The 18282-nt window shown below is 49.8% G+C and overlaps 2 protein-coding genes across 8 annotated transcripts in view; both read left to right on the top strand.

Annotated features, from left to right (window-relative positions):
* The window catches only part of ECI2 (enoyl-CoA delta isomerase 2), a 16867-nt gene extending 12825 nt beyond the window's left edge, over positions 1-4042 (top strand). For 5 of the 7 annotated variants that reach the window (XM_010832750.1, XM_010832749.1, XM_010832748.1 and 2 more), the window contains 3 exons: positions 1135-1224; positions 2504-2647; positions 3238-3502. In XM_010832750.1, coding sequence (XP_010831052.1) covers positions 1135-1224; positions 2504-2647; positions 3238-3470 — 467 coding nt within the window. In that variant the 3' untranslated portion in view covers positions 3471-3502. Of the gene's footprint in view, positions 1-1134; positions 1225-2503; positions 2648-3237 lie in introns of all 7 variants that reach the window. The other 2 variants (XM_010832754.1, XM_010832753.1) reach the window with 2 other exon arrangements.
* FAM217A (family with sequence similarity 217, member A) overlaps positions 3615-18282 on the top strand; it is a 24061-nt gene continuing 9393 nt past the window's right edge. The window contains exons 1-6 of the mRNA XM_010832761.1: positions 3615-3800; positions 7193-7253; positions 10388-10450; positions 15273-15334; positions 15403-15575; positions 17345-17386. Coding sequence (XP_010831063.1) covers positions 3615-3800; positions 7193-7253; positions 10388-10450; positions 15273-15334; positions 15403-15575; positions 17345-17386 — 587 coding nt within the window. The remainder of the gene's footprint in view (positions 3801-7192; positions 7254-10387; positions 10451-15272; positions 15335-15402; positions 15576-17344; positions 17387-18282) is intronic.

Below are 18282 nucleotides of genomic sequence, written 5' to 3'. Positions count from 1 at the left end.
GCAAGCCTGGGTATTTTACCCAGGAGAGTTGAAAATAGACATTCATCATAAGCTTACAGTATCCAGAATACTGGAAATGCCACAGTGGCTTCAACTGGTGAATGGATAAATGAATTCTGATATACCCATCCAATGGAATACCGCTCAGAAATAAGAAGGAACAAAATCCTGGTACATGAGACAGCAACGTGGAGACTCAGGAGCCCTCTGCTAAGGACAGAGGCCTGAAAAAGGAGAAGTGGGTACAGGATGTATGATTCCATTTATACACATGTGAGAAAGGGCAAAACTGTAGGAACAGAGCCCGGATCGGTGGTGGCTCAGGGATGAGAGGAACAGGCTGCCTGCGGGAGGGCACGAGGAAACAGGCTGTGCGCTCAGTCGCGGCTGATTCCGTGACCTCGTGGACTGTGGCCCGCCAGGCTCCGCTGTCCACGGGATTCTCCAGGCAAGAACACTGGAGTGGGTTGCCATTCCCTTCTCCAGGGGATCTTCCCAACCCAGGGATCGAGCCTTTGTCTCTTATGTCTCCTGCAGGCAAGTTTGTTACCACCACGGGCAATAGAAATATTCTATATCTTGACTATGGTAGTGGCTACATAACTGTATATATTTGTTTAAAACTCATCAAACTGTGTATGTCCAGAGAGTCAATTTGTGTGTGTAGAGCACACTTTGAAGACATTGTGGGTCCACTTCAAGAGCACCAGGATAAAGCAAATATCACCATAAAGTGAGTCAAAGGAATGTTTTGATTTCCCAGTGCTTTGAGAAGTTACATTTACATTATAGTGTAGTCTGTTGAGTGTGCAAATAGCATTGTGTCTAAAAAACCATGAGCTATTTTTAAATGTTTTAAAAACATTTTAATTTAAAAATAGCACTGTTGGGAAAATGGCGTGGACAGACCTGCTTGATACGGAGCTGCCACAAGCCTTCAATTTATTCTTCAAAAAAGAAAAAAGCAGTGTCTGTGAAGCACAGTAAAGCAAAAGCTTAGTGGAGTGAGGTCTGCCTGTGTAATACGATAAAGTGCTTCAGTTAAGTACCGTAAGGAGGACATAAACAGATGGTGATGTTTCTGAAATCACGTGTGAAAAGATGATTTTCTTTTCTCTTTTTCTCTCCAAAAAGGCAAGCTTTCACACCCCGTTCAGTCACCTGGGCCAGAGTCCAGAAGGCTGTTCCTCTTACACTTTCCCCAAGATAATGGGCTCAAGCAAGGTAGGTCTCGGAAGCCTTAAAAATAAACGTTAGAAAGTCTCTCCACTCCGAAAGCGTCCCGTACCCCCTGTTCTTTCCCTTGATAATAGGGATGACACAGAAGCACATGATCTGCCCCGCAGATCCGAGAGTTTTAAAGAGAGGAGCAGGGCCGTGGGGAGGGTCTCGCATGGAGGGGGTTGGCGCTCAGTCCGCAGCTCTGCAGACCGCGGGTCACGCTGAGCTGCATGCCCCTGCGCCCAGAGCCGTCCTGGCCTCTCCAGCCTTCTCTCCAGCCTGCTCGGGGCAGGGCGGGCACCCAGGGGCCTGTGGCCACTCCGGCCTGTCCCTGTGGCGGCGGAAGCCTCAGTGCCCGCCGCTGTCTGTCTGCAGGACCCCACCGGGGTGGGAGGGGCTTGGCAGACATCCTCCAAGATCTGAGAGAGGAGTGGGGATGGAGCCTTTGCCTGTTGCTGTCAGATTTCCATGGGAAAAAAATTTTTTTTTTTTTTTTTTAAGTTTTTTTTTCGGCCATGCCGCATGGCTTGCAGGATCTCAGTTTCCCGAGCAGGGATTGAACCTGGGCCACAACAGAGAAAACCCAGAATCCTAACCACTAGGCCACTGAGGAAGCCCCCTTTTAAATCTCTTTCTTTTGACACATTCCCTGAAGTGTTACACAGATTTGAACTTGAAAAGTCGGGCAGACCCAACTCAAAGGCTTAGAGCATTTGGCTGTGGAACAGTCTTTGAAGAAAAATGGCAAACACAGAGAAAGATACCCTCTCAGTGACCCCAGTTCTGTTAGAATCTGAACGTTAGTCTTCATCACGTTCCTCCAGTGAATTAGAGCTCACCTGACTCCCCAGACCACTGTGTGAATTTCCAGGGAAGGGAATTGACCGTTGCTGTTTCTAAAAGCTGGTTGTCGTCCTCTATGACCATGAGTTTTCATTTCTTGTTGTTGTGGTTGTGTGTTGTGTATGAAACGGGAAATCATAGCTGCCATTTGTCATAGACCCAATATCTGGCATTTCTGGTCTAGGTCCCAGCTCTTACCTGCCCAACATAGACACACAAGAGAAGCCGCAAACTCCACAAGCCTTCTCGAAAGCCTGGCGGTCTCAGCACACAGCCTGCACAGCATTGCCTGTGGGGCCATCAATTTCTCCCTTAATGAGAAATACTGGCGATCTCAAAGACCGAAGGAAGTGGCCGCATGTCTGCTGAGAGCAGCTCACTCTGAGTTACTGAGCCTTTCTTCACTGAAGTCACGTCCTAACCTTGCTTTTCATTCCAGGCGGCAGAGATGCTCCTTTTTGGGAAGAAGTTAACGGCCCAGGAAGCATGTGCCCAAGGACTTGTTACCGAAGTTTTTCCCGACGGCACTTTTCAGAAGGAAGTGTGGGCCAGGCTGAAAGCATATTCAAAGCTGCCCCCAAATGTTAGTATTCGGTACCCTTTTGTTTGTTTGTTTGTTTTACTTGCAAGAACCATTTGCCTTAAATAAGCAATTTAAAAAAAAACAAGACACCTTCGCTTGCTCTGAGCACATGTAAATCTGATGTTAAAAGTAACCATAATAACGTTAGAAATACTGACTTTTTACGAAACTTTCCAAATGGCCGTTCCACTTCTGGGCTGTGGCGGCAGAGGGGCAGTTCTTCCTGGGCATGACTTTGAGGAGGCTGTTCGGCCGCCTCTGCTGGGACTTCTGGCCTTGAGCCCAGGTGAGCAGGCAGATCGGTGAGCTTCCCAGGGACGCTTGTGCGTCCACACGTGCCCGCCGCTGAGCGACTCTCGTCCTCGCTGCTCAGAACGCAGTCCTGGAGCCAGAAGTGTGTGGTCACAGGGCCCGCCCCACCCCTGCCAAGGTGACGTGTGCACACTTGAACATTCAAGAAGCCCTGTCTTCCTTACAAGGTATCACAGGATCAAAGGAACTACTGAGCCACACAGTCATCAGAATTCTAGAATGATTCCAACCCCTCTTAGAATACCTCTTCGGCTAACTGTTGGTTTTTGATTTTTCAGGCCATGAGAATTTCCAAGCAGATCATCAGAAACAGGGAGAAAGAAAAGTTGCACGCGGTCAACGCGGAAGAAAGCAGTGTCCTAAGGGAGAGGTGGCAGTCAGACGAATGCATGAATGCCATCGCAAGCTTCCTGTCCAGAAAGGTGAAGCTCTGATGGCCTGCGCGGCAGCCGGGCGCCTCCAGGGAAGCGCTGTACCGCTGCTCCCGTGTGTCAGCCCCCGAACCGAATAAAGCTCGCTGTGCCTTCTTTCAGTGCTTAAATACCACTTGCTGTGATTGTATTGTGCTGGAGCCTTGATGGGAAACAAATGATGTCAAACGCGCTTGGGGAACTTCTGTGGGCTCTTGGTCGGGGGCAGCCTCAGCTCTCGAGACATGAACCGCTGCTGCCAGGCACACTGGAACATGCTGCCCGGCGCCCTGCTCTGGAATGCGCTCACCGAGTTGCAGGCCGAGACCACGTGTTTGAAAACCACCACGGCGCTCTGCCGTCCGCACAGCGTCACCGACTCGATCGGCCCGAACACCGACAACCTCTGTGTGACCGAGGCAAGGTCTTCGGTGGGTTGCATGTTCTTTTTCAGCCACCTGGCATCGGGGAGTGAGCAGAAAGGAGCAGGACTATCAGAGGGTCAATTAGAATCTTAGCTTCATTCCACCCCTATCATCTGCCAAAAAGACACGGAGAATTAGACCATTTCCCAGGAACGTGATATTCCGAATCAGTGGTTATTTCCTCATGTATTGTCTCATTTTCATTCTCATTTAAGAGGGTCTCTATAAAAAACACATCTGAAAGCTGCCTTCACTGTCCTTGTAATCTAATAAAAACACAACTTATGGGGTATAGTAAAGCTGGTGCTGAGTGGAAACATGTATAGCTTGTACATGCTTACGTGAGAAAGAAGGAAACTGGTGAACTAGGAATAAAGGCAAGCCTCTGCCACTCGGGTTGTGCCCTGGGTCCCTGGCCGTGTTGGGGCGGGCTGGTGCTTCCTGACTTGTGCAGCATAAAAGCCCTGCAGCTCAGTGGCTGGGTCCCTAGGATCCCACTCCAGCCCTGCTAGGTCTCTGCTCCCCGACCTGGAATGCGGCGGCCCACGGGGATCCCACACGCCTGCTCCGCCTCTGAGCATGCCTACAGACCCTGGGTGCGGCAGGGGGTGAAAAGGCGGCTCCTGTGTTTTATGCAGAGCAGAGCTTGTTTTCACACTCAACCACATATGCCAGAGACAACTTCAAGTCACTTTTTCACTAAGGCATCGGGTTCGTGGTCATCCTGTAACATCTCTAAACAGGCCTGCCCGGGACAAAGCTGGCCCCCACCTGACGACGATGGTTGACGTCGGAGGATCCTTCGTGTTTTTACCCCACAAGCGGCATGTCTTCCACCCTTGATTGGCGTTGTTGTTTTGTCTTCTTCTCCACAGGGGCATACTGCTTGGTTTGGGGGTCAGATTAATCTCTCTTGGAAACTGATGTCTTTCTAAGATCCTTTCTAAGCCAGAGAATTCAGAATTCTCACCTAGTAATAGAATAAATTAGTGTTAGTCGCTCAGCTGTCTCCAACTCTGCAACCCCCCTGGATTGTAGCCCGCCAGGCTCCTCCATCTGTGGAATTCTCCAGACAGAAATACTGGAATGGGTTGCCATTCCCTTCTCCAGGGGATCTCCTCAGTCCAGGGATTGAACCCAGGTTTCCTGCCCTACAGGCAGATTTTTTTTTTTTTAGCCAGTAAACAACTTTGTCTTTTATTTGCCCGAGGCCAACTGTTGCCAACTGCCCCAATCTTCCAGAAGGGGTGGGGGGCAGGGTGGAGACCCGTCCTGCCTGCCAGGTGCTGTCTGCCCCATCCTGCTTCCTGCAGGAGATGGGAGAACAGATAAGTGTACCCTTGTGCCAGCAAGAATCTCCTCCATTTTGTGTGTCAGTCACTCAGTCGTGTCTGACTCTGTGACCCCATGGACTGTAGCCTACCAGGCTCCTCTGTCCAAGGGCTTCTTCAGGCAAGAGTACTGGAGTGGGTTGCCATTTCCTTCTCCAACCGGCAGACTCTTCACCATGTGAGCCCCCAGGGAAGCCCTGGTGCAGCGAGCATTAGAGTAACTCGGTGTTTCTTCCCATCTCTGCTTGGGAAGAGTCACATGGCATTGGTTTGAGAATGGCTATTTGTGCCATTAATCCCTGGGTCGGGAAGATCCCCTGGAGATAGAAATGGCAACCCACTCCAGTATTCTTGCCTGGAAAATCCCATGTATGGAAGAGCCTGGTAGGCTGCACTCCATGGGGTCGCAAAGAGTCGGACACGACTGAGCGACTTTCTTTCTTTCTTTAGCACTGCCATTTCTTCATTCCAAAAATACCTGTGAGCAGCATTTAGACCTTAGCCTGGTCCTGGACATCTGAGAGACGCCCAGCAAGCAGAGAATGAAGGAATGCACAGGGCAGGCACTGAGGGTCGATGGTGTGATCTGTCTGTGATTCTCAAAGGTCAAGTGCTTCAGTGATAGTAACCACACACTGCCCTGACATCACACTTGCTGCTTCACACGGATGGCCCATAAGTCGCCCGTCGGCAGTGAGACAGAACTTGTGTCAGAAAGTGTTCCAGGACACCGCTTCCTTCCTTCATCAAAACCATCTCTACCCCCCCACCAAAAAAAAAGAGGGAGGGAGAAGGGAAGTCAGTTAAAATGCACGTTGTTTACTGACATAGCTGAGTTATCTTGCAGGGCAGGCTTTTTTATCTCTTTGCCAACTGGTAACACTTTGAGAAGCAAAAGCCAGTTTGCAGGCCGTGCTCCGAGCATCTCTGCAACCCAGTCAGGTGCATGGAGAAGAAGCTGTCACACAGCTGCTGCAGCAAGAGGAGCTGAGCCTCAGGAGATTCAGGGCGGCCCTGCATCGAACTCGGAATTAGATCAGAGCTCATCCAGCCCCCGTTATTCCACAGGCTGTATCCCTGAAGGTCCTTCCTAGGCAGGGTAATTGGTAGAGACCCCCAGGAACACTGCCTCATGCAGACTAAGTGAACTAAATGGTATGATGACAGTGATCAGCTTCATCCTTAGAGGCCAGACAATCACACCAAGTGACTCAAGAGCAGGCCTGAGTACGGAGCTCCCGGGTGAAGGCCAGGGTTCTCGCAGCAGGTCCTTAGCCCCATGACCACACAGCTGGGCCGCCCAGCCTCCCTCAGGCTCCCCCCGCCCCACAGCATGAGTGTAGGGTTTGCTTGGTTGTCAGGATTTCAAATATATGGATAATTCAGCGGACCGCAGCCTGCATGGCAGGAACGCTACCAACTGCTAAAGGTGTCCATACCTATTTGTGTCTACACTGGAAGGCTAGGAGAACAAAGTCCATAAATCAACATGTAACTGGAATATCACTGAGAAATCAAAACGGGAACCTCACATAAACGCTCACTGCATTTTCAATTTTAAAACTGAATTTTAATTACAAAAATTAAAGATGCATGGAAAGACGTTCATTAAAATAAAATTAAACAACTTAAGTATAGTGAGTGAAAGTCGCTCAGTCATGTCCGACTCTTTGCAACCCCATGGACTGTAGCCCGGCAGGCTCCTCTGTCCATGGGATTCTCCAGGCCAGAATACTGGAGTGGGTAGCCTTTTCCTTCTCCAAGGGGATCTTCCTAACTCAGGGATGGAACCCAGGTCTCCCAAGTCGCAGGTGGATTCTTTGCCCGCTGAGCCATCAGGGAAGCCCATAAGTGACTCCTACCCAGAGGGGTGGGCTTTGCCAAGTCAGCAATGGCAGAGAGAGCCAAGGCCACCAGAAGCCACATTCAGAGTATCCAGGCAAGAGTGCTGGAGTGGGCTGCCATCGCCTTCTCCAGGGAAGCAGTGTACACAGCGCAGAAAATTAATCAACAGAAACCTCAGAGCCAGGAGACCAGCAGGGGGCGCTCTCAGCCCTGTGTCCACAGCGGAGCCCAAACCGGAAGAAGAAAGACCCGCCCTTCCCTCCTCTCCCGCGGGACTCAGCCGGTTTGTTCACTCCGTTGGTTGCCCTCCGGATTCCTTTACCTTCCGTGAAAGCGTTCTCCTGTCCTTGCCCTGTGCTGACTTCCTTGTGGTTTGCTGATTTGCACTTCTCCGTGGATACCGAATAAACCCATCTTTGCTGGAGAGGTTCAAAGTCAACAACAGTCAAAGGAACCTCTTCCTTCCCGTCGTCGCTATCCTGCCACCGTCCCGAATTTGCTGTGTCTCCATCTAGAACCCTTTTCTAAACATTCATGTACATATTCCCATCTCTGAATTTACACTCTTCTTTTGGCAAAAATGGAATCGCTGTTATTAAAACTCTGCAGTGTGTTTTGTAGATGTTTTAATATCGACTTTTTTTTAACAGTATTTCGCAGTATGAAGGTGTCTGTTTAACCATTCTGTGGTTGAATGATAATAGGTTTTTTAGAACTTTTCACCTTTATAAAAGTGTTTCAGCACACACCTTTGCTCCTGCATCTGTGTGCAGGGCGGGCCAGTATTTCTCTAGGACGCTGAGTTGAAGGACACGCGTGTCTAACAGGATTTTAGCATGCGCATTTTTCTGTTGTCTCAGTCCTGTCCTAAGCCCACACGGTCTGAAAAGCATCCAGTGGCGCCAGATATCCAACTATGAACAACAAACTTAACTATATAAGAAAAAGCTAAGCATTCTGTTAGGCACGTGAGGATTTCTTTAGGCAGAGGTGCTGTAGTTCTGGGGACTGTAGCGTCTCCTAAGCCCCAGTGTCCCCGGATGTGGCCTCACTTGGAAATACCCTGCAGATGTAGTTAAGATGAGGTCATACTGGAGCAGGGTGTGCGCTAAGTCACTCAGTCGTGTACGGCTCTGTTCGACCCCATGGACTGTATGCCACCAGGCTCCTCTGTCCGTGGGGATTCTCCAGGCGAGACTCCTGGAGTGGGTTGCCATTTCCTACCCTGGGGGTTGAACCCGAGTCTCTTGCATCCCCTGCATTGGAAGGCGGGTTCTTTACTGCTAGGACCACCTGGGAAGCCCTGTTCTGGAGCAGAGCAGGTTCTTAATCCAATATGGGCTCCTTGTGGGAGGACAGACGCCTTCCTACACGCAGATAGTGGCCGCCCACGGAGAAGATGGATGTCACGTGTGCAGACGCACCTGTGGCAACGGAGGCAGAGTCGAGTGATGTATCTGCAAATCAAGGAACACCAAGGATTCCCAGCGAACTCAAGAAACCAGGAAGAGGCAAGAAAGAATCCTCTCCCAGCCGCTTCAGAGCCTGCTGACACTCTGGCTCTGGACTTGTAGCCTCCAGGCCGCGAGACCATACATTTGTTGCTTTAACCCCCCAGTCTGTGGGTCTACATCCTGGCAGTCCCAGGACACTCTGCTTACTCTTTACTGAGTTCAACTCATTCAGTAAGCCAGCAACATACATTTTAAACTTTGACAAAGACTTTCAGGTTACCTTCAAAAAAGCCTGAAGCAATGAACATACCATCAGTTAGTTGTGAGGCTATTAATTTCCCCATGTGTTTATCATTATTGATCTTACAAAATTTGACCTCTCTGATGGCTTAAAAATATCTCCTCGATTTATCTTTTTAAATATATTTCTTTCTTTTCTTTGGCTGCACTGAGTCTCAGTTGCAGCAGGGAAGAGCTTGCATCTCTGTCGCTGAAGCAGGATCTTTAACTGCAGCCTGCAGACTCTTAGCTGTGGCATGTGGGATCGAGTTCCCCGACCAAGGGCTGAACCCAGGCCCCCCACACTGGGAGCTTGGAGTCTTAGCCACTGGACCACAGGGAAAACCTCTCGTTGGTTTTCTGTTACTTCCTTGATTACCAGAGTGTGTGAACACCTCTCATGTCTATTGGCGGTTTGCATTTCATCTTGTGAACTGCCAGTGTATAATGTCTGTCTATTCTGAGGCGCTTACACTTTTCTTGATTGTTACGTAATCTTTAATATAACTTGGATCTTGGGATTGATTCACAATACTGTACGTTCAGAAGACAAAATGCAGGAGACCCAGATTTGATTCCTGGGTTGGAAAGATCCCCTGGAGAAGGAAATGGCAACCCACTCCAATACTGTTGCCTGGAGAATCCCACAGACAGAGGAGCCTGGCAGGCTTCTGTCCATGGGGTCGCAAGAGTCGGATACGACTTAGCAACTAAGCCACCACCACCAGAAGACAACTCGCCAAATCAGCCATTGTGTTCTAAAATCAGCACCCCGATACCCACCTTCCTACCCAGAACTTGTGTCTTCATCAGTGCGGCAGCTGCCACTTCACTCCTTAAGCCCCTGGGGGCCAGTGGCTGCCCTCTACCTCTGCCCTTCACCTGAGCTAAACAACATGGGAGGCAGACTCCACCCAACTCTGCAAATCAGTCCAGTTATCACCCTCCCTGGCAGATCCAGGAGGGGCAGCCACTCCACCTTGCAGAGCCTGTAAGGCCTGGGGGAAGACAGTGTTCCTCCAGGGCGGTGCAAGCCTGGAAAAGGAAAGGAGGAGGGGTAGGAAACAGAGCCGAGGAATGAACTTCAAAGCCTGGCCTTTAACTGGGAAGATATCCCACTAAGCTTAAAACCAGATCTAGGACTGAACTTGTACATTCACTGGTATTTGTCACTTAGGCCCCTTCCCGTCTTTCCACAGATTCATAAAAGTCTAACTTAAGAGGAGCAGGAGGCGGCGCTGGAAAGGCCAGTGTGTAGGTGAACCGCGTGTGAGCTCTGAGCACGAAGCACGGACGCGGTCGAGGCCTCAGGCGTGAACCACACCTGCTCTGCAGGACTAGCTTAGCACTCGTGACTGCAGAGGGGCTTCCCGGGTGGCTTTAGTGGTAGAGAACCCGCCTGCAATGCAGTAGATGGTTCCATCCCTGGGTCGGGAGGATCCCCTGCAGGAGGGCATGGCAACCCACTCCAGCATTCTTGCTGGAGTATCCCACGGACAGGGGAGCCTGGCAGGCTACAGTCCATGGGGTCACAAAGAGTCGGACGTGACTGAAGCGACTTAGCACACACACACGCATGACTGCAGAAGGGGCGTGGGTACCACGGTAAAGGGCAGGCTTCCTAAAGAGCTGGCGCCCACCCTCTGCCCACATACATTTTTTCTTGTCCTCCTCACTCTTGCAGGAGTGGAGCAGCTCCATCAGATGATTGGGAAGCAGCTTGTGAAGGTTGGACAGAGTCTCAAAGGTGCGATGGAGAACCTCGGGGTGGCTGTAGTTTTTCGGGGTCTTAGGCTTCTCGAGGAGCGGGAGTCTCAGCTCCACTTGGCTGTTGCTGGCTGTCCCCATGATGACCCTCCGAGTTACGGAGAAGAGTGGAAGGAGAGCGGAGGCAGGGAGGCCCTGGCAGCGTCATCTCCAGGAAGGCACCATGGGCCCTCCTTTCTGCCCTCTGCTGCTGAGCGTTCTGAGGGTCACAATAGCCCAGAGCTCAGCCTGGAACCCTGAGCGCCTCGCGCCTCCCAACCAGAGGAAGTTCGCCTTTCACGAATACCCAGGGTCTGACGGGCATTTTAGGCAGAAACCTGTTTCCTGTCCAGACATGGACGATACCTAAGGAAGGCAGGGTGCTTTCCTACAGGAGGGGGACCTGGTGTGCGCACATCAGTGGTATGTTCCCATCCGGCCCCCAGTGGAAGGCGAGCACCTTGTGTGAATCTAATTAAGGATCTGCAGACCAACCTGGCCCCGGGGAGTGTGGCTACAGCAGCGAGGTCTCCAAGCAGAACCGGGGAAAGAGCGTCATTGTCCACGGCTGAGGACATGTCCAGATTAACCCAGGTAAGAAGCTCAGCTGCTGCTTATTTTCTTACCCAGACTAACACGAGGAGACAAAAGGAAGCAAACAAAAGATGCTCAGCTCCGGCCTTCCTAGAGAAGCCATTCTCCATCGTGGACCAAAAGCAGACGGAGGATCAAGCAGGCAAACAGCAAGGGCCTACTGTGCAGCACAGAGGACTGCACTCGGTGGCTTGCAATGACCTCTCAACAGAACGGAAAAGAATCTCAGAAAAGAATGCATATGTGTGCGTGTGTATGTGTGATGTGTGTATAACTGAATCACATTGATATACACGTATGCTCCCCTGCCCATGGGATCCTCCAGGCAAGAATACTGGAGTGGGTTGCCTTGCCCTCCTCCAGGGGACCTTCCCGATCCAGGGATGGAACCCAAATCTCTTACGTCTTCTGCAGGTTCTTTGCCACAGTGCCATCTGGGGAAGCCCTTTAAAACTAATACAACATTGCAAATTACCTACACTTCAATAAAAATAAAGAAAGAAATAAAATAACAAAAGCAGACATACTAAATAATCTTAAACCACCACGCCTGACAGCACAGCCCCCAAGAAAGACAGAAGTTGCCAAGAACTACTCCCAGAAATTGGGCAAAAATGCAGATAATGAAATCTATTATAGGTAGTCCTGGCCAGGCTCCAACTGAGCCAGGCTCACCATAGTTGGTCTATTCCATGAACTGGCTGGACAATGACACTGCCAAATGGTCAGAAACAGGGAAAGCCATGGTAAAAACTGGGCTTCCCATGTGGCTTTGAGGGTAAAGCATCTGCCCACAATGCGGGAGACCTGGGTTTGATCCCCAGGTCAGGAAGATCCCCTGGAGAAGGAAATGGCAGCCCACTCCAGTACTCTTGCCTGGAACATTCCACGGATGGAGGAGCCTGGTAGGCTGCAGTCCATGGGATCGAAAAGAGTTGGACACAACTCAGTAACTTCACTTCAACTTCAGGTGGGGAAAGCTAGGAGTGTTTGTGAGTTTTTGTTTGTTTTTTTTTTTCCCCTATTTTTTGGTGGCGCTGCGCAGCATGGGGGATCTTTGTTCCCCGAACAGGTGTAGAACCGTGCCTCCTGCATTGAAAGTGCAGCGTTTTAACCACTGGACTGCTAGGGGGAGTCCCTGAGTGCCAGCTTTTTATCAAACTTCAAAACCCTTGGCCAGGACTATAAGAAAATGATGATGGTATCATGGTCCCCAGCACAGGAGACACAAAATTCCACTTCTGAATTTTCAACTTGCAAATTTAAAAAATACAACTTTAAAAAGTAAACAGAAAGATGCACTTTAAATACAAATACTTTTTGAATAGGTATAGAAGTAACCAGAATCCCTGGGATTGGGTGTGAGTCTCATAATTTCATGGGTGCTTTTGGAGAGAGAAAGGAATTGGTGAAGGGGGAGGGTAGAATATTCTGGAAGCCAGAAGTTTCTCTCTTCCAAGCAGATGTGACTGGGTTACTCTAAATCCTCTTTCACATAAATAGGGAAGAACAAACCATGTTTTAAGCCATTCAAAGGCCAAGGAAGGGATCTATTAAAATTGATTTTTTCCAGTTCACATAAATTGACCTATATGTTCTTTTTATATTTTTATCGAAGTATAGTTGATTTATAATGTGCTAATTTCTGCTGTACAGTGACTCAGTTATACATATACACACATTCTTTTTCATGTTCTTTTCCATTATGGTTTTTCACAGGATGTTGAATATAGTCCCCTCCACTTTACAGGAGGACTTTGTTTCCCCGTCTATATATGACAGCTCACATCTGCTAACCCCAAACTCCAGTTCATTCCTCCCTTACTCCCCTCTCCCTTGGCAACCACAAGCCTGTTCTTTATTTGACCCATATATTCTTTTTAACGTTTTATTTAGTATCTGGGTATAGCTGATTAACAAATAATATTGTGATAGTTTCAACTGGATAGCAAAGGGACTCAGCCCTACACACACACGTTATCTGTTCTCCCCCAAAGCTCAGCCCCATCCAGGCTGCCGCATCACATGCAGCAGAGCTCCGCGGGCTGTGCAGTAGGCCCTTATTGGTTCCCACTGTATCTTTAAGAGCTCCGCGGGCCGTGCGGTAGGCCCTTATTGGTTCCCACTGTATCTTTAAGGCAGTGTCTGTTTCTGCCTGTGTTGGGTTTGGTTTCGGCACACAGGCCTCTCTTTTGTTGCGGCCCGCAGGCTCAGTAGTGCTGGCGCATGAGCTTCGTGCCCTGTGGCACACAGGATCTTAGTTCCCCGACCAGGGGTTGAGCCCACATCCCCTGCACAGCAAGGTAGATTCTTAACCCCTGGACCCCTCCTGGGGTCCAGCCCCGGTAGGATCCAGGGATTCCCTCAGGAGGACGGCATCGGCGATTAAACGATTAAAGGGATAGCGTCAGTGGAGAGAATCAGAGGCCTAATTATAATTGGTTTACTTGGGAAATCAATGTACCCCCACACTCCAATTACTTTGGCCTGAAGAAAGAGTAGAGACAAAAGGAAAGAAAAGGAGATGAGAAAGAACGACACGGGGAGACCAAGCCTGTTGAGCAAGGCCAGTAGCTTTATTTTCAAAGGGAGCTTATATACCCTAAGTTGCGCATAGAGGATAATAGGGGGTGCGAAATCATGAAAAGTCAGCACTCTTTGATCCTTATTGAGACCAGGCTTTCTTTTCTGCCAACTTATCGTATACAAATGGTTTAGGTAATTTACATCATCTTCTGGCCAGAAGGCCTGTTAACATTTTATGCCTCTGATAAAGGTTTGTCAACCATAAGACTTATTTTCTCTAAGAGTAATTATTTTAAAGTTTGGTGCCATCCTCTGAAGGTGTTAGATAAAGTTGCATTCCTATAGGGCAGAGGTGCAGTGGTTTACAACAAAGGAAAGAATTTATTACCTTAAGGGTCTAAAGTTGTTAACACCAAGGCCACTACTTATTTTCTCTACACACCAACTATATTAATTAATACACTTCCAAGGATACAATACAGGGGATGTGGAAACTTGGCAGCAAGCATTGGCTCAACAATGAAATCTTCTACTAGTTCTATTCTGACAATTTCTGACTCTCCGAGAGGCTCTATACTATTTGAATATCTTAAGCTTCCTGTGCCTCTCAGGGTTGGGAGACTGTAAACAATCATATTTGTAGCTGTAGGATTACAGGTAAACCTGTCAGGCAAGTTAGAGAGCCATCTAACCCCAAGTTAGAGAGGGGTTTGGATTGAAACACTCCTATTATGCCCAGGAGGCTAATTAGCTAGAGCTCTAAGTTGATTTCCTTCAGAGAAAAGGTGTCGGGGATAACCCCACCCCCGTGACTGTCAGAGGAGTTGATGAAAGTCATGAAGCAGTAAAACAGACAGACTCTGGTTTTGGGGTAGACGCTCAGCCAGGCCCAGAGGGGCACCCCTCGAGTTCTGGCTCGCCTTGCCCACCAGAACTCTCCCACATGACCTTGTCATGGGTGGGGACTCCCATGCTGGCTCCCAGCAGACCCGGAGTGAAGTCCGTCCATTTTAAATATAGTGGTGTGTGCATGTCGATCTCAGACTCCCTAACTATCCCTTCCCCCATCCATCCCCCCACCACACTGCCCCCGACCCGGCAACCATTAGCTGGCTGTCGAAGTCTTCGAGTTGATCCATATATTCTTACTCTTTGCTCTAAATAACAACTGTTGGAATCTTTGCAGCAAATTTACTGACCTTGGCTGAAATCAGGAGGCCACGATGATTACCTTTTATTTTTAAATAAACTCTTGGAGGAATAAATGTTTTCTGCCACAGGTACATCTTCTTCAAGGAGCCAGATTCCATCCCTTTGTTCTGATGATGGTGCGGTGGCAAGAACACTGTTGGGGGCGGGGGGTGTGAACAGTCTTCATGGGGCAGGTGCGATGCCAAGCCCAGCTGTGACCTTCAGTATAGTAGCTGCGTGACCTTCACTGTGGCCAAACCGCTCTCAGCCTGCGGTGCTGATGTTGAGGACACAAACCCCTCCCCTGTGAGCCTTGTTCTGAACCCCTCTTACTTACAATTCTGCTCTGTGGTGACTGGTACATTTACCTCTCAAAACCGAACCTGGGGTCGAGTATTATCTTCTCCCAAGAAAGGATCAGGAAGACTTCCGCTTGGCCTGCCCCTGCTCCTCCGGTCACTGTGATGCCCTGAGTTGCCCTGAAGGGCTGGCAGCCCCCCGGTGGGGGGCAGGTGTTATCAGCGCGATTGCTCCCACAGCACAGCTGCTGCAGGACTGGGCGCTGGTCTTTTGGGTAGGCTGGTCTCCCATTCTTGACTTCCAGGTAACCGGCAATTCCTTTCTTTGTCGTTGTTCCCACAGAGGACTGCCGTGTCTCCCGAGCTCCTCCCGCTCCCCCTCTTCCATGGTGGGTGTGACAAGCTCAGCTGGCTTCCCGAGGGCAAGGTGTTCAGTAATGTCCAGAGAGAGAGGATCATCTCCAGGTTCCTGAAGGAGAGCGTGCTGAAGAGAGTGTTCCGCTCCAAGCAGCTGAGGTGGGAAGGCCCCAGCTCCCAGGAGGAGGGTCCACGCCACACCTCTCCTGCCAGCAGAGTGTAAGTGCTGTGCTAAGTTGCTGAGTGTGTCCGACTGTTTGTGACTCCATGGACTGTAGCCTGCCAGACTCCTCCGTCCATGGGTTTCTCCAGGCAAGAATACTGGCGTGGGCTGCCATTCCCTCCTCCAGGGGATCTTTCCGACCCAGGGACTGAACCCGTATCTCTTAGGTCTCCTGCACTGGCAGGCAGGTTCTTCAGTGCCGGTGCCACCCAGAGAGTAAGTTCTGATCCCCAACCCCAAACCAAAATCCAAAGTGAGTGGGGGATATAAAGCTAAGGAAACCCAGCTACGGAGAACAGGCATCTGGAGGATAGGGAGACATATAAAGCAACTCAGGTAGCAGAAATCAAATCCTGCAGAAAAATCGAAATAAAGGTGGAAATATGATTGAGAACTGGATCAACAGAGGCAGGTGTGGAACGTACTGATGTCCGTGCTTATCTTACGTTTGGAAAGATATTCGTGCACGTGTCTATCACACACCTTCCAGGAACAGATTTTAAACAAGATTTCTTACAACAAAACTGGGGCCTCCCAAATAAGGAAGGAAAGTGTTACAGCTTAATTTTTAAAACAAAAACACAACTTCTAACTGAAAGTAACTCCATGAATATTTCTTAGAGCAGAATTACACAAATACAAGGAAGTTAGGCTATTTAAGGTAAACCTCACAGAAATGGAGTCCTAAATTGGAGGTAAATATAATTGGCCCTGACTGAAAGACAAACCAGAAGCTGGAAAATGGGGAGGTAGGTGGGGGGTGGGGTAGGGGAAAACGAGTTACCTGGATACACTAAAGGCAAGCTGCCCATAATTGAATTGGAGTCTTTCCCACTGTTATAGAGTCTTAGTGGAGAGCAAAAATGCATGTTATTGGGACTTCTCTGGTGGTCCAATGGTTAGGGCGCCAGGCTTCCGCTCCCAGGGGTATGGGTTCAGTCCCTGGTCAGGGACCTAAAATCCTGCATGCCACGCACTGCGGCCAAAGAAATGCATATTAGGAATTAGAAAAGATGGTCCTGACTTTCTGAAAGCAAGTCCATAGTTACACTGCACAAGATCCTTCAGCGGAACATGCCCCGCCCCGAGCTTGGCAATACCTGGGAGAATCAAGGGAGCAGGAAGGGAGTGTGTGGAGCCACGGAGGGTGTCAGCAGAGGGAGGCGGTGCAGAGAACTGTTCCCCTCAGGAGAACGAGAAGTTAAGCACTGTTGTTCCTGACCTTGTCCATAAGCCTGGACAACGAGAAGGAATGTATGTCAGAGCGCTCGCCAAAATAGTTGTCAAGGGTCCGTGTCACCTTCCCACAGCAAGAGAACCCGAGGTGGGGAGAAGGCCCCTGGCCCACAGGGTGTGTGGCCTGAGGAGCTCCCCTTCTGCCCACCCAGACTAGCTCCGTCCCGACTGACGGAAGAGCTTGTCCAATGCCAAGAGACAGAGGCAACCTGGCCCTGCTTCATGGGTTAATAGGAGGAATGGGTTGGAAGTAAGGCTACCGGCAGAACCGAATCCCGCAGAGGCCTGGGGCTGGTTGAGAAGGCTGGCCCAGGACCTGAGCTGCTCTGGAAAACAGCCACGTCCAACCCGCACCTTGACTCTCAGGGCTGGACTGGGGGCAGACCAGCCTGCAGCCAGGCTCTGCTTGGGCTCCCCGGCTGCTGCCCGGCATCCTCCACATCCACGGCTTGGCCCTTCCGCCCCTCAGGAGGCCTGGCCCCTCGCTTTCCCAGAACACCCTGCGGGGGCTGTGAGGTCACTGCCGTGTTGAACATGTGATGCTAAAAACCTTATCAGTTTGGAGGAAGGGAGGCAGGGTTTTGATGCTGATGCAAAGCCTTCAAAAAGTCTCCAGAGACAGGAAGAATCATCAAACAGAGAGAACAGGAGAGTTTTTAAGAATATGTTCCATCAAGGAAAAGAGAGGATCTTAGAGGATGTGCTTATTCCTGGGTGCCATAGCCCAGAAGGACCTGAGGGGATTAGGAACCAGGTCAAGTTCTGAAGCTAAAGGAAAAGCAGAAACAGAAAGCAAGGATGGGGGCTGCATAAGCTACACACGTGACATGCACTCACATGTGAAACACACACGCGTGTCCACATACACACACCATTTCTGTCTTCCAGCCGGAGAACAGAAAACCCTTCCCACTTAGACACATTGGTCAGTGTTAGCTAGGAATATGTGGACGCCCACATGTACCCAAGTCACTATTTTTCAAGAAATTATAAGTTGGGAAATGTAATATTTAAGGCCAGGTTAGTCATTTATAAAACAAGAATCTCTAGAAGTATCGCCCTCGCTGGGCTGTTGAGTATTACGCTGGTTAATCTCTATGAAATGTTTGGCAGGATGCCCGAACACAGTAACCACACCATACAGAAAAACGTCATTTTGGGGGTAATTTAACCCAAACATGTACGGACTGTCTGTTATGCCAGGCACTCTGCCAGTCAGAGAAAGGCCAGGTCTCATCTTCAAGGTGTTTAAAAGGTAGCGAGTGAGAAATTTAAATGAGTATCTCTGATGCAACAGGTGAGCAACGAATTGAAAGCAAATCCTACTACAAACCCAAATCGGGGTCTCGAAGGAGGGAGCGGGCTGGCGGGGCGGGGCAGAGTCGCGGGCGGGGTGGGACGCAGGGT

This window comes from Bison bison, unplaced genomic scaffold (assembly GCF_000754665.1).
Source record: "Bison bison bison isolate TAMUID 2011002044 unplaced genomic scaffold, Bison_UMD1.0 scf7180017862188, whole genome shotgun sequence".
NCBI classification, from domain to species: domain Eukaryota; kingdom Metazoa; phylum Chordata; class Mammalia; order Artiodactyla; family Bovidae; genus Bison; species Bison bison.
Note: the sequence above shows the minus strand (reverse complement) of the source record. Positions and strands in the feature narration are given on the sequence as shown.